The sequence below is a fragment of the Thunnus maccoyii genome, chromosome 3, assembly GCF_910596095.1.
Source record: "Thunnus maccoyii chromosome 3, fThuMac1.1, whole genome shotgun sequence".
NCBI lineage: Eukaryota > Metazoa > Chordata > Actinopteri > Scombriformes > Scombridae > Thunnus > Thunnus maccoyii.
The window spans coordinates 34,888,784-34,904,485 of NC_056535.1; the positions used below are offsets into that span (position 1 = coordinate 34,888,784).

Genomic DNA, 15,702 nt, shown 5'->3' on the forward strand with positions numbered 1-15,702 from the left:
GCCGAGACTCTCGTTTCATCCGCTTTTACTCGACAGTCAGGAAACTGAACATATAGAGAAGCTGGTCTGATTACTGGTCTGTCTCTCTCACAGTGTTCTAGTTTATTCAGCTGACTTTGTGTAGAAGAGATGATGATGATGATGATGATGATGATGATGCTGCTGCAGCAGCGTTCAGGTTGTGACTTTTATGTAAAACTTATTCATCAGAAGAGCTTCATGTCTGAAAAGGGCTTCTGGCTTTATTCTCCAACAACGTCCCCAAACTCTCCATTAATACATTTTTAATGGAATAACATTGAGCACCAGTCTTTCTAGAAGGAAACCAGTCAGCATCACTCAGCCATGTTTGCTAGCAGAGAGGGTCTCTGTAGAGCAGCAGCTCTCGTTGTTCGACCGTGTTGTTTGTTTTTTAACAGTAAAGCTTCACATTAACGGTTCGGAGACTTCCTGCGGTCGTCTGTCTCGTCTGCCGAAGCTCCGCAGCAGAGCGTGTCTGTTTGTTCTTCGCCGCTCTGTCTACACTCGATCCAGGATCTGAATCTGCAGCCGGCTGTTTGTTCTCCAGCGTCCGCCATCGACCTCTCTGACACCCGATAACACGTTAATGCCAAGAAACCTTTTTGGAAAATCGTCATGTTTGGTCCTGTGATGTTCCTCAGCTTTATCTTTTAAATGTCCATGATGTCCTGAGGAGGAGGAGGAGGAGGAGGAGGAGGAGGAGGAGGAGGAGGAGGAGGAGGAGGAGGAGGAGGAGGAGGAGGAGGAGGAAGAGAATCCATCACCAGTGTCCCGATACTGAGACTTAAAGGAATAGTTCAACATTTTGGGAAATATGCGCCTCCAAAGCTGAATAATTAACCACTTATATCTCATTTCTATAAGATGTACAAAAAGGTGTATTTTGTTACCTTTTGGACAGATCCAGGCTAGCTGCTTCCAGTCTTTATGCTAAGCTAACTGGCTGCTGGCTGTAGTTTCATATTTAATGAACAGATTTGAGAAACGTAACAATCTTCTGAATGAGCGTATTTCCCAAAATGTCAAACTTTTGAGATCATGTAAATCCTGTGATCTCTGAGACATTCTGACATTTCAAACAGCCTCCGTTTTTAACCTCCAATTGAGTCTTTTTGTTTAAATTTACAGTTAACACAGTCAGCCGTCCTCCACCTCAGTCACGTTGTTCCATTATTAAAAGAATTCAATCAAAAACTTGTTTTTTTTCTTATTCGTGATGCTTTTTCAAGGTTTCAGCAGCACTTTGTGAACCGGCCAGTAAGCCTCAACCATTTAAATTTTATTTTTTTACCAGAACCAGAAAATAAACTGGTTTTACTCCCAGTAAAATGCAAGTGAACATTTATAGTTCTCAACATCAGCAGACACACAACGTCCTGACTGTTCATCCAGAAAACAGAAACGTTTGGAAAAAACTTTTTTTTTTTCGAAGCAGTTCGAAACCACAACTGGCAGAAGGAATCATGGGAAAAAATTTAATGTCAGAATGTTCTTGTTTTGCACAAACATGCTGTACTTCCTGTCAGACGGCGTGGAGTACGGGTGACTGGTGTTAAAGGTTGATGGTGCATCAGACATATTTAGTGAGATATTTATTGAGGATTTTTTTTTTTAAAGATTTGCCTTCTTTCTCTTTTTTTTGGTTGTTTTTTGTTGTTTTGGTCTGAATATTTACATCCCAGACGGTTTCTGTACTGCTGCTGTGAACATTGTGAACATTATAACTCATTTAAAATACATTTCCTGCTGTTCTCTCTTCCACCTCCCAAAGATCGCTCACAGTTTAATCCGATCAGGAATTTGATTAAAAGGATTGTTGTTCAAATTTAAAATGGGGAAAAAAACAAGGAAAATTGACTCGAGGTTGAAGGAATGTTTTTATAATTCTGATCACAAGAATATTTATTTGAATTCTTGAACATGGCGTCACGACGTGTCGGCGGCGACAGGTGAAACTGGACTGATGTGTCTTTCAGAAGGGAAAGATATTTAATGTTTGATGTAAGCAGATGGTGTGTACTTAAAAAAAGAAATTCATGATAAAAGGTGTGTGATGTTTGATTAAAACTTGATACGGGAAATAGGAACTTAAAAAAAAATATGCTGTTGTTTCACTTTGACCTTTCATGTAAAGCCCAGTCATTGTTACAACTGTACTATTCTACTTTTTCATTAAAATATGAAAAAACTCGATCTGGAGGATTTCAGTTTCTGTGAACTCAAGTTTCAAAAGTGAATCTTAGTAAATTAAAGGGAATTAAAGGGAAATTCCAGGATTTAAACTTTGCAACTGTGTACTTAATTATAATATTTTAACATGTATATTTTTAAATGTGCAATAACACCGTCAAATAATAATACAGTAAATACATTCAGATTACTGAAAGAACCAATTTATGGGGAAAAAAAATCTAGAAAACAACTTCAAGAAAATTACAGTAGCTTTTAAAATTGATTTTAAAGTCCTTTTACTGATCTACAAAGCCTTACACAATCCAGCACCTTCATATAAAGTGTCCAACAAGAAATCCGGTGAGGCTGCTTCCTGTTTTTATGGCCCTAAACTGTGGAACACATTTCCCTGGATCTTAGAGCAGCAAAGTCCCGTGAAATTTTTAAAAATAAATTAAATACCTATCTTTTTAATTTGGCTTTAATTCAGATTAACTTTACTGGTATCACTGATAATGTTTTATTGTATTGTGATCAAACTGTCTGTTTTTCTCTCACTTATTGCTATTGTTTATTTCATGATCGAACTTTTTAAAATTGTTATTGTTTATTTTCATCTGATCTTGGTGCGATACAAATTAGAAAAAAGGATTATTTATCTATTTTTAATTAATCATAGTAAATGATTTATTTCTCGTGTCACATTTAAGCCTCCATACAAGGCTGGATAAAAATCTTTGAATAAGTTTAAAGTGTTTTTGTGTTAAAAAATCATTTGTTGTCCAAAATAAAGCGTGACACGTCATGACGCCCGCTGATTGCGTCATCGCGGTGTCCGCCCTCCGCAGGGAAAGCGCACATTCCTATTGTCCAAGATGGCGGCGTCGGTGCAGACCCTCTGATGCTGACATGTTTTTAAACGAGTTTATCCTCCTTTTTCGACATTTATGCAAGTATTCAGCGTCTGGAGCGGTAGCGTTCCTTTGCCGAAGCTGTCCTCTGCCGCGTTATTTTGCTTAACACCGACGGAATCAGCTCCCCAGGCCGGATTCCCGCTGCAGGCACCGAAAAGTTTGAGCTCCATCACCGTGTGAAGATGAAGCGGCAGGCCGGGAGAGAGGCGAGTCCGTCCAGGGCCGCCGGTAAACGGTTCCGGGAGCGGGAGAGGGAGCGGAGGGAAGAGCTGCCGCCGCCGCCGCTGGCTCTGCTGCTGGCGGAGAGCCGCGGGTATCACCGCCGGAGCCGCAGTAGGGAGCGGGACAAGCCGCGGGTGCGGGACGAGCGGGCGACCGCCCTGGAGCTCCACCACCGGCATGAGCTCAGCCTCCTCGGCCGCCCGCCGCTCCGCACCGCTGCGGCCGAGGTGCCCGCCGCCAGGCCCGGCACTCTGGAGTACAAGACGCTGCTCATCAGCAGCTTGGGCTCGCAGGTGTCGGACGAGGACGTGGAGGACGCGCTGTTTCACGAGTTCAAGAAGTTCGGGGACGTCAGCGTTAAGCTGTCGCACACACCGGAGCTGGGCCGGGTCGCCTACGTGAACTTCCGGCACCCGGAGGACGCCAAGGAGGCCCGGCACGCCAAATCCTCCAGGTTAGTTTTGGGGGACCGGCAGTTGAAAATTGAACCCATGTACGTCAGGAGGCGGAGCGTGACGCCGCCGGACGTTAGTTATTTACCTTTGCACGCACCGTACCCCTACAGACAGCGCTCCCTGTCCCCACCTGGGCCCGGAGCCAGCAGCATCAGAGACCTTAGGGCCAGACATTACGCCCTGGAGAGCCTGGGTCTGAGCAGGGAGAGGGAGAGGCTGCTGGATTATTATGGGATGCTGGATGAGAGGGGTCGGCCCTACGGTTTTCCTCCAATGCCCGTAGTGGAGGATTTAAAGCCGGAGGATGACCAGAGGGCAACTAGCAACCTTTTCATTGGAAACCTGGATGGTAATGTGACAGAAGCAGAACTCAGGAGGAGTTTTGACAAGTACGGCATTATTGAGGATGTTGTGATTAAGCGCCCAGCCCGCGGGCAGGGCGGGGCGTATGCTTTTGTGAAGTTTCAGAACCTGGACATGGCTCACCGGGCCAAAGTGGCCATGCAGGGGCGGCTGATCGGTGGCAACCCGATAAAGATAGGTTACGGCAAAGCGAACCCCACCACCCGGCTCTGGGTGGGCGGGCTCGGGCCTGGAAACTCGCTGGCCGCCCTCGCTCGGGAGTTCGACCGCTTTGGCAGCATCAGGAAAATCGACTATGTGAAGGGGGACAGCTTTGCGTATATTCAGTATGAAAGTTTGGACGCTGCTCAGGCCGCCTGCGGCCAAATGAGGGGGTTCCCGTTAGGCGGCCCCGAGCGGCGGCTCAGGGTGGACTTTGCTAAAGAGGAGAGCCTGCTTCGCCCGTTTCCTCTCGGTTACCAGCCGCCTGTTCCGCTCCCCTCCCACTACGAACTCCTCGGGGAGGCCTACAGCCGCCATCGCAGCCTGGAGCGCGAGCTGAGGGGAGCCAGGGACCGCTCCTCGCCCCCCTCCCACAGCCTCCCCGCCCAGAGGGAGCGAGAGAGGGCCCTGCCGGAGAGAGACTTCCCTACCAGCCCCACCCGCAGCCTGGAGAGAAGGGCGGGGGGCGTGGAGGCGTTCGGGAGGAGCGGGCGAGGAGCGAGGAGCCGCAGCCGGGAGCGGTGGCTGAAGGAGCGGGAGGAGAGGAGGAGCAGCAGGAGGAGGAGCAGGAGTCTGTCCGCCGACCGGCAGCCGGAGGAGAGGGAGTGGGAGAGGGAGCGGGAGAGGGGGAGGTCCAGGGTCCGAGGTCCAGGAGGGGCCGTGTCTCCGGACGCGAGCCCGGACCGAGCGCGAGTCCGAGCTCCCGACTCCACCACAGAGCCCAGAGACCACTCCCCCGACAGCGGTGTAGGGGGACGCCACGCTACCACCAACGAAGAAGATCCACCATCCGGCCGCCACCACAGCAAGAGGTCCTCCAGCGAGCACCTCAACAACCACCACCATCGAAACAGCGAGGTCATCGCCGCCGGCTCGCCCGTGATCCACACAGACACGCACACCTCGTCCTCGCCGAGCTCGCTGTCGGAGTTCGCTCAGGCCACGCTCTCCAAAACGTGGCACGGCTTCTTCGCCCTGAAGAACAGCAGCTTCCCCACGGAGCTGTACCTGCTGGAAGGCGGCGCCGCGTTCTTCGGCAGCGTGATGAAGGACAGCCTGAAGCAGCAGAGCCAGAACCAGCCCAGCCAGCTGAAGATCGCCCAGCGGCTCCGCATGGACCAGACCCGGCTCGACGAGGTGACTCGACGCATTAAACTCGGCCGGCCGGACGGTTTCGCCATCCTGCTGGCTCTCCAGGGCCCCGTCGACCGCCAGGCCCCGGCCCCCGAGCCGGGACTGCAGGTGCGCTTGCTCCGCCACCTGGTGACCTACCTGCGGAACAAGGAAGCGGCCGGAGTCGTGAGCCTGCCCACCGCTAAAGAGGGGGGGCCCGGGGCGATGCTGTACGCCTTCCCCCCCGGAGAGTTCTCTCAGCAGTACCTGCAGGCCGCCAAAAGGACTGTGGGTAATCTAGACGAGGAGCACATGGTCATTGTGATCGTCAACGACACTAATTGATTATTACACTGAAGACGTGTACAGACACTTACAGGCGCAGGACGAGCTGACAGGAAGGAGCTCGGTGACTTCAGATACTTCCATGTTGTTTTTACAAAAATACATTTTATTGTTTTATCCAATATTCTTATAAGTGAAACACAACAAATTACACTATATCTCTCTTTTACTCTCTTATTACTTTATCCCTCTCTCTCATGTTCAGCTACTGTCACTAGAGCCCGACCGACAAACCAACCAGCTCACTGCAGATATATATCAGTGTATATATCAGCTGATCAATAACAAGAATTCTAAAGGATAAGTTCTCATTTCTCAAGTCTTAAAACAACACTGACATGTCCCCTTTATATGCACAAAGAGTTACTGGTTGCTTTAATTGTTCTTCTGTCCATTACTTTCAGTGCAAATATTAATTCTTAAAGATTCCCTCCAGACATGTAAAAAAATAATCTTCTTGGACTAATTATTTCAGTCAGATCTGTCAGTTAGTGGCGTACTGGACCACAGCTGGCTCCAGACTAGTCGTCATGTGACTAGTCGTCATGTGACTAGTCGTCGTGTTCGTAGGTACGTTTGTTTAAACTCAGATTTAACGTGAGAACGAACCGGAGGTGTAACGGTTCACATGTGTGTAACTCGGTTTTTGGCGTCACGGTTCGGTACAGCAGGAAAAAAAAAACAGAAAGTTAGAAAATAATGTTTTGGTCCCTTTATTTTGAAAAATGTAAACATCCAACAACGACTCATTGATGGTCACTATTAGTGAAACAGTTTGCTGCAGTTGTAACCTGCTGACTGCTGGTTTATGCTGATTTATAGTCTAACTGTATATAAAGTAGTGTAAACTAGCTCCACCTCCAGCAGCTACAACAGTAACATGCTGCTCTAACACTGATGCTTCACTATTAATAATCTAATGATGTCATATATAATAATATATCAGTCAGAGGGACCAAACTTCTACTTTATTACAATGCTTAAACTGGTTCTTATGATTTGCTGTTTGACCACAAATCAATGAGCATATTTTAATAACAGTGAATCATTCAGACGGTGTTGTGAGTCTCTCATATGTCGTTCTGACAGCAGCAACGCTACAGGCTAGCTCGGGCTAAACCGGCTAACCGTGAACATGCTACGGCTAATTTGCCAAAACGTAGAATTATCGTTGCACACGTCGGAGCGAGTGAATCATTCAACTGTTTTGACAGTAACTGAACCGAGATACGTCACGTTACACCTCTTACACACACATGTATCGTTCTGCACAGAAGAAGAAGAAAAGCATGTTTTTTTTGAGTGGAGGGAGACTTTAAGTTCAGGAGTGACTGTCTATTCTTATTTATTAGTCCATCAACAGGACATTTCTACTATTTTGATAATTTTATCATTTGAAACAGAAATGCCAAAATATTCTTCCAGCTTCCTCGTCACTTTATTTAAATGGCTTTAGGCCAGAGAGCAGGAACAACTTCAGCAACCCAGAAAACTCTTTTTGAATATATATATATATATATATAATTTGGGGGCCTGTCAGTATTGTTTTATTGATGTTATCAACATATTCAGCGGGCTCAGAGCTCCTGCATCTGTCGGGCCGGTCGTTACGTTCACAGTTGATGTCGTGGGTTGAAGAGGATCTGTGTTTGTTTTTTTTTGTTTTTTTTTTAAACGGTCTGTAAATGAAAAACACTTTAAAGGAAGGAAGGATATAAATGTAGCTGCACAAAACTCTAAGCTGTAACCTACAAACACTAAAAACTGAGGGGTTTCGTTTATATGCTTGTTTACTTTATTTGTCCTTTTTTGTTTGTTTTTCTTTTATCAGGTTTACTACGTTGTTGTTGTGTATATCCAGTATAAGTGGGACTATATAGGAGGTTTTATACAAAGTGATTGTACTGTAAAGTGAAGGGGAAGAAGCTCCAGTTTGTCTCTTCTTCTACTGGCCTCTACTGCTCACAGGTTGAGACTGTTGCCACGTGTTGTTTTTGTTTTTTGTTTTTAAATTAAATGAAAAAAAACAACAACAAAAAACACACCAGCTGCGACGGCCAGTAGTTTCCTGACCCCCCCCCCGCCCTCCTTGTCCTGCCCCCCCCCCCCCCCGTCCCCTGTGACTGTATATTTTACATAGTTAAGTGTTTTTATCAATTGAACCATTCCAGTTGTTTTCTTTCATTTTGAAAGGTGTGTTTGGTCTGTTGTTGCATGCGTGAAAAGAGGTTTAAAAAAAAAACAAACAAACAAAAAAAAAAGTTATATTTTGTCCGTCTGAAATGTTCGCCTCCCTCCCGGTGACACAGACTGCTGAAGCGTCACATGACGGATGCGAGGTCTGATCATATTACCGGGTTCAGATTTTATATTGTATACTGACTTTTATTCAATTTTGAATACATCAATCCATCCATTTATTATCCATCTGTGCTCCTTTTCTTCTTCTTCTTTTCATCTGTCGTCACTTTAAGCTTCAGAAACATCGGCGTCGCTACGGTTTCCTGTTACTGTGAACATCGTTTATCCACAGTGTTCATTTCAACTATTATCTTGTTTTTTTTATGGGGGGGGGGGGGGGGGGGGAATCAGGCTCGAGCTGCAACAGTTAATCGATTAATTGATTTATTGAGATGATTGTTTTAGTCGTTTTTAAAGGGAAAATGTCAAATATTTGCTTCCACTGTGAGGAATATTTGATGTCACATGTGACGGTAAACTGAATGTTTTTGGGTTTTTGGACTGTTGGTAGAACAAAACAAAACATTTGAAGACAAAATTATAATAACAGACGTTTTTCACTATTTTCTGACATTTTATTGACAAAAACACAGCTGCATGTAATCAATTTGTTGTTTCGTCTATAAAGTGACCGAAAATAGAGAAAAACGTCTGAAAACATCTTGATCTCTTTTTCACTGTTTACTGTTTTAGACCAAATGAAAATCATCATCATCAGTTGCACCGTCGTGTCGTTTAAATGTCAGAAAATATTGAAAAAAATTTCTCTGAAGTGTCGTCTGCAAACGTTTTGTTTCATCCGACCGACAAAAAATATTCAGTTTATAACGATATAAAAACAGAAAAAGCACTAATTAAGATCCTCCAGCTGAAAGCAGGAAATGTGGCGTTATTGTTTTAAAAAAACGATTCATCAGTGATCAAAACGGTTGCAGATTAATTTCCTGTCAATCGATGAATCAGTTCAATGAGTTAAATCATCTTCAGTCGCCATAAATCAGACTTCGAACGTGTCTCTGATTAAATCACCTCTAGAAACATACAAACACCTCAAACCTTCCCAGAAACCTTCCTCTTACTCTCTGCTTGTGTTAAACTTCTCATTTACTGAGATATATTTTATATTTTGTTGCTTCTTCGACTAAACAACGAGTCAAATAATCTAGAAAATAATCTGCAGGTTAATCTAGAACATCTCCTGCAGGATAAATGAACGTCTGCAAAAATATCTTTTAACTCGATATTTCATGTTCAGCAGCAGAAAACGTTTCCCAGAATCATCAGATATCTTATTGATGTTTTTATTTACAGTTCTGTTTTAATCCTCTGCTGAACTGAGAAACTGCAGTGATGCAACACTGTGTTTTTAAGCAGCAACTTCCTGCTTTGTGTCGTTTTCATCTCTGCAGTGGCTCAGCAAGAAAATTATTATTTTATATTTACTGAACTGGCCTTGACTTCATTTTAAGTAAGATTTCAGTGTGAATGAGATATATCAGACTAGAGATTTGAAATAAAAAGTGTAAATTCATCTGCACACATAAGATGGCAACCGTGGAGTTTCTCTGTTGCCATGGAAATGAGCGTCATCGGTGTGTGTGTTAGAGTTTGGAGCTTTTCACCAGCCTGAACTAATGTCGTTTAAGAGTTGAAACATGTAAGACGACACCGTTTTACTCCGTTTATTGTTTCACAAAAGCCAGAAAAAGGCCGATTCAGAGTTTGAAAGTGTGTCTGCTTCTGTCACCGTTCATGAGGAAATTGCATCAGAAGCATCTTTTCATAAGCAGAGTCTGTTCTGTGATGTAATCAGGAAGCAGAGGACGAGGCCGTTTTAATTATTACATATTAACAGCTGATAAAACTACTTTAAGTTTCATAGTTTAGGTGAAAATCTCCCAAAATAATATTTACCGTAAATACAGACAAAAGAAGCATCACTGTTTTAAAAGGACATCACACCTGCAGCTAACGATTATTTGATTGATGATGATGATCGTTAAACTGATGATTATTATCTAAATCGATTCATCGTTTGGTTTGTTAAACATCAGAAAACAATGAAAACCGTCTCACAGGATCGTAGAGCACAAGATGTGACGTCTTGTTTTGTTTGTTTTAAACAAAAAATATTCAGTTTACCTTCACGTAAGATCAGGAAAAGCAGCAAATTCTCACATTTAAGAACAAGAACCATCAAATATTTTTGCATTTCTGCTTCAAACAATCAATTATCAAAATAGTTTCAGATGAATTTTCTTCCAATCGACTAATTGTTGCAGCTCTCGTTGTATCAACGAATGATGAACCGTCTTTCAGTCGTACAGAAGATCATGTGACTGTCGCTACCAGCGGTGGAAACATTCTGCTACTCCGGAAATATTTCACCTTTTACTCCACTTCAGTTATCTGGCAGCCATTACTGTTAGTCTTTTTATATATATATATATATACTTTATATTTAGTAGATTATAAGACATATAATCAGCATTTAAAACAGTGAAAAAATCCCTTTTATCAACTCATATTAGTTTGGAATTGAGTTTCAGTGAAGAACGTCTGGCGGCGTGATGAAGAATATTTCAACCTGTTTTAAATGTAAATCATCTTGTTTCAACAGACACGACCTGCCTCAGTCTCTCACACACTCTCTTTTCTAGAATCAAACAAGTTGATTTATTTGAAAACAGGTTTAAATATTTGTATTACACTGCAAAATAAAGATTTTAGGACTCATTTATGGACAGAAAATATTCATAAAATTGAGGGTTATGCAGGTTAAACATCTTATAAAGTAGCTAAAATGGTAAAACTACTTTAAGTCTCCTTATTTAGCTTTTATAAGCAGTATACAAACACACTATAATGTAGTTATAAGTAGATATAATTTTCATGTGTTTATTAATGTCCAGTATTCAACTGTTATAACTTCTCCTATGGAAACATTTTGTATTATTACAGCTGTGTTTTCCTATAATGTCGTTTATTATCTGTTTATACAGCAGCAAAGACTTCTGGGAGCTCACAGGAGGAGTTATAGTTATTGACAAATACATTAATAAACACTTATAGATGTTAACAACTACATTATAGTGTGTTATAAACCATTTATTATACTATATTACTATATTAAAGTGCAGCTTGCACATTAATGCATCAGTGATAATAATCTTATCATGTATGTAACGATGAAAGGAGCCGTTCTGCATCATCAGTACCATTAATATATTATTTTTATATTGAAGTATTAAAACACCTGAGTACTTCTTCCACCGCTGGTATCAACTGTCGTCACATTTTTGCATCTGATTATGGATTTACTGGTTTGAATGTGTTTCCTGATTTAAAATAAGAGTTTTGTTCTAAAGACACAAACAGCTCGGAGAGGTTGAAACTGTGACGACGACCGACCAGAGAAATAAAACATTAAAGACACGTAATGTAACAGTCGGGGCGGGGGGGGGGGGGGGACATGAGCGCACACATCGCTGAATGTTTATCACTGCACCAATTATATAAATACACCAGTAAATAATAAATAAAAAAAACTACTTTTTTTGTAAACAAACGCCTCCGACGAACGTGAAGTTGTTAATACGTGATGACGCACCGCGTTACGACCGATGACGTCACACAGACCAGGAGGAAAACAAATCCATGACGACAATCGGTTTTTTGTACACAGATTCTTCCCTCTTTGGTTTTGTTTTTGTGTCGACATAGAAAAATGTATTCTGTATTCTGAAAAAAAAAAAGAAATGTAATAAACATTTTATGCTCTTTCTAAGACCGGATGGAGTTGTGCCGTTTGTCAGACATGTTTAATGTTTGATCTCATACATCATGATACTGGTTTATTAAAATGAGGAAAATAGACAACAACAGAACTTTTAACTGGGAAATCACCTCATGTGTTTCTCATCAGGTTATTAATTAAAAATTCACTTGTAGATTTTATATTAACTCAGATGTGAACTGTATTGGTTAACAGCTGGAATGCCATGTGTGATGTTTGGATGTAATTGGATCACACCTGCACATGTTTTGGGACTGCCTAATAACAATAATAACAATAATAATAATAATAATAATAATAATAATCACCTAAAGCAGTGGTGGAACGTAACCAAGTATGTTCAAGAACTGTAATTAAGTAAAATTTCAAAATTTCTACTCTACTACATTTCATAAGGAAATATTTTACTTTTTACTCCACTACACTACATTTATCTAAAACTTACTTTTCAGATCAATATTTTATACATAAAACATGATCAGTTTATAAATGACCATTGTTATAGATTACACAGTATAATACTGCAGTTGAAAGTGTTAAAATTTGTTCCACCAATGCCGTTGACTTGCACACATCGACGGATCAGTATCGATATTCCAGCTGTAATCGGTATATGATAAATATAACACTAAATGATAATGAGTTCTCTAATTTTTGATACTTTAACATGAAAACAGTCGAGGTAAAATTTACTTGTGGCTGTTTTTCAGTTAAACATTACTGTTTCAATAAAATATTCAAGTCCCCCAGTCTGGTCCTAAAATTCTGTCATGTAGTACCCTCTATTTTTAAAAATAGTCGAGATGAATCCAGATTAAAAACATTTTTACCTCTAAGTGCGTGATATGACAGAACTGTGTCACATCATAGTTCATTACAGCTTATAACGAATGCAAGACAATTCATGGATGCCGATCGAGCTTTAGAGTTCCAGATTGCAATGACTGGTGGTGAGTTTGATGGTGGGGACGTATCTGGACTGAGCCATGTGGTAGCCAGGTGTACAGGTAAATGTTTCCTGTTTCTGTAATATTCTGTATAATGGAGTTTTTTTTCCCATTGAGGTATTGCTACTTTTACTAGTAAGTAAGAAATCTCCACTGCTTGAAAGTGAGAAAAAGAGATTTGAAAGTAAATATTCATATAAACAGTGTATGCAAATAATTAGGGCTACAACTAATGATTATTTTCATTATCGATTAGTTGCTTTGTGTATAAAATGCCAGAAAACAGTGAAAATGCCTGTAATAACTTCCCAAAGTCAAAAGCTACATCTTTAAATATCTTATTTAACCCAAACAACAGTCAAAAACCCAAAGAAAATAAACTCACAATCAAATATGACAAACAAAAGCAATAAATCATCACATTTGAGAAGCTAAAAGCAGCAAATTTTTGGTGCATTTTGCTTAAAAAACGACTAAAACGATTATTTGATCAACATGATAGTGTCTGATTACTTCACTGTTGATTGACTAATTAATTAATGGAATAATTGTTGCAACTCTACAAATAAAGAATATTAATCTACAGGAACAACAGCAATAATAATAGTAATAATAATATTAATAATAATCAGCTTTGGTCAAACAGTCTTGCACTTCGGTGGGAAAAGTATAGTGTTAAAAAAGCAACGTAAGTACAGTACCTTTGTACTTTCCACCATTGGTTCATGGTTTAATGCTTTATAATGCAATCCACTGTAGCAGCTGTGTAATAAAACCTACGACTGTCAGACGGCTGATGAATCACCTCCGTAGCACCTTTAGAGAATGCAGTTTGTAGTGTTGCATTGGATTGCATTATCCAGCACCGGTGTTCATGTTATTGTGTCCACTCCCTCCATTTAAACACACGGGGGCAGCACAAGCAAAGAAAAAGGAAACAGTGATGACTCAAACATGAGACTGCAGTCACCTAATCTAATCTTTCCACTACACAGAGAGCCGCAGAAAAGACTCAGAGGTTCCACAGCATTTAACTGAGACTGAACTCACTCAGACACTGATGTCAGCCAAAACTGGCAAACTGGTTTCCAAATCACCTCAAAGCCTGAATATACTGAAACTGACAGGCGGGGAGGGTTCAAACATCGTCTTTTATCCAAATCATAGAGGAAGAAAAATAATCTGCAACTATTTTGATAATTAGTTAACTACTTGAGTCACTTTTTAAGCAAAAATGTCAGACGTGAATTGGTTCCAGCCAAACAGCCATAAGGATTTGAATCTTATTAACAGGTTTCCTGTTTACAATCAATCAATTATGCGTGTGCAGCAGGGGGCAGGAAATACATCACCACAATGTCCTGGTAGCTTATATATGGACATTTTCAGTATTTAGAAATAAAGAAACTTGCAGACACACATTTCTGCGCCACCTTTGATAGATATCTGTTAGCTCTTGCTAGCTAATGGGACACATATTCCAGTGAGAAACAGCAGCTAGTTGCAGTGATAACGCTAACACAAGCTACACAAAGTTACTCTACAGGTAGTGAGAAATAAACTGAGTCCCAAAACATTCAACCAGCAGCATAAGCTAAAAACACAGAAGTAAATGTTAGTATTTAAACAATAACATTAGCAATAAAATGGTAAAGTAACATTAGCATTTAAACAATAAAGTCATGTTAGCATGAAAACAATAAAGTAATAGCATGAAAACAATAAAGTAACATTAGCATGAAAACAATAAAGTAATGTTAGCATGAAAACAATAAAGTAACAGTATTTAAACAATGAAGTAATGTTAGCATGAAAACAATAAAGTAATAGCATGAAAACAATAAAGTAACAGTATTTAAACAATAAAGTAATGTTAACATGAAAACAATAAAGTAACATTAGCATGAAAACAATAAGGTAAGAGTTTTTAAACGATAAAGTAATGTTAGCATGAAAACAATAAAGTAATAGCATGAAAACAATAAAGTAACATTAGCATGAAAACAATAAAGTAACATTAGCATGAAAACAATAAGGTAACAGTGTTTAAACAATAAAGTAATGTTAGCATGAAAACAATAAAGTAACATTAGCATGAAAACAATAAGGTAACAGTATTTAAACAATAAAGTAATGTTAGCATGCACAGTACAGATGCACTCATTCTGGTTATATTCATAATGTTACCACTCTGAAAAATGATGAATGTGACAACACAATGCATTTTCCACCTAAAGACCTAACTGATCACCAAAGTATTGATCAGAGTCTGACAAACGTCACTTTTCATTAAACAAACAGTAACATAGTTCAGTGTTTCTTCCTGCAGCTTCAGTGTAAAACCTAAAAGCTAACAGCTAATTCTGCACTCTGAGCTAACTGGGAGGTTTCCCTCACGGGATAATGAACATTTTCCATCAATTACTTCATTTGTGCAGTTTAAGGCATAAAAAAACAACATGTCAACATGTTGACCTTCTCATAAGCTCTCAGTCATTCTGGTTTGATTTCTGCCACCTGTGTGCATCTCATTGACGAAGGCGCTCAGAAACCCGTCTAAAGGCAACTGAATACATATTTGTGAAACTTAATCACTGACATATTTTACTTTGAAAACCATCTACTGAATTTATGAGGTCTGAATTCCCCCTCACTGAAATTTTAGCAGTCAATTTCAAGCTGTGTAATTTCAAAAACGTTCCGGTATGTACATCTTTTGGGGGTTTACAATTTCAGATAAAAATTAAAGTATCCAATATTTAAAAGCTGTATTCTCATCGCTCATATTAAACGTTGTGTTACTCCTGCCCCAGAAAAAAGCCCATCTTGGCCCTGCAGTGGAAAACCAGGCTGCTGCAGAATCAATAGACTAAATTCAACTCATTAGATGCTCGGCGGGTGATTCAGAGTTT

At 40.7% G+C, this 15,702-nt stretch overlaps 1 protein-coding gene across 1 annotated transcript; it reads left to right on the forward strand.

Annotated features, from left to right (window-relative positions):
* The first annotated feature begins 748 nt into the window (after window positions 1-748).
* rbm15b (RNA binding motif protein 15B) lies at window positions 749-7,873 on the forward strand. Its single transcript, XM_042406455.1, has one exon. The coding sequence runs from the start codon at window positions 3,290-3,292 to the stop codon at window positions 5,804-5,806; it is 2,517 nt and encodes an 838-aa protein (XP_042262389.1). The 5' UTR covers window positions 749-3,289; the 3' UTR covers window positions 5,807-7,873.
* Window positions 7,874-15,702: the final 7,829 nt, after the last annotated feature.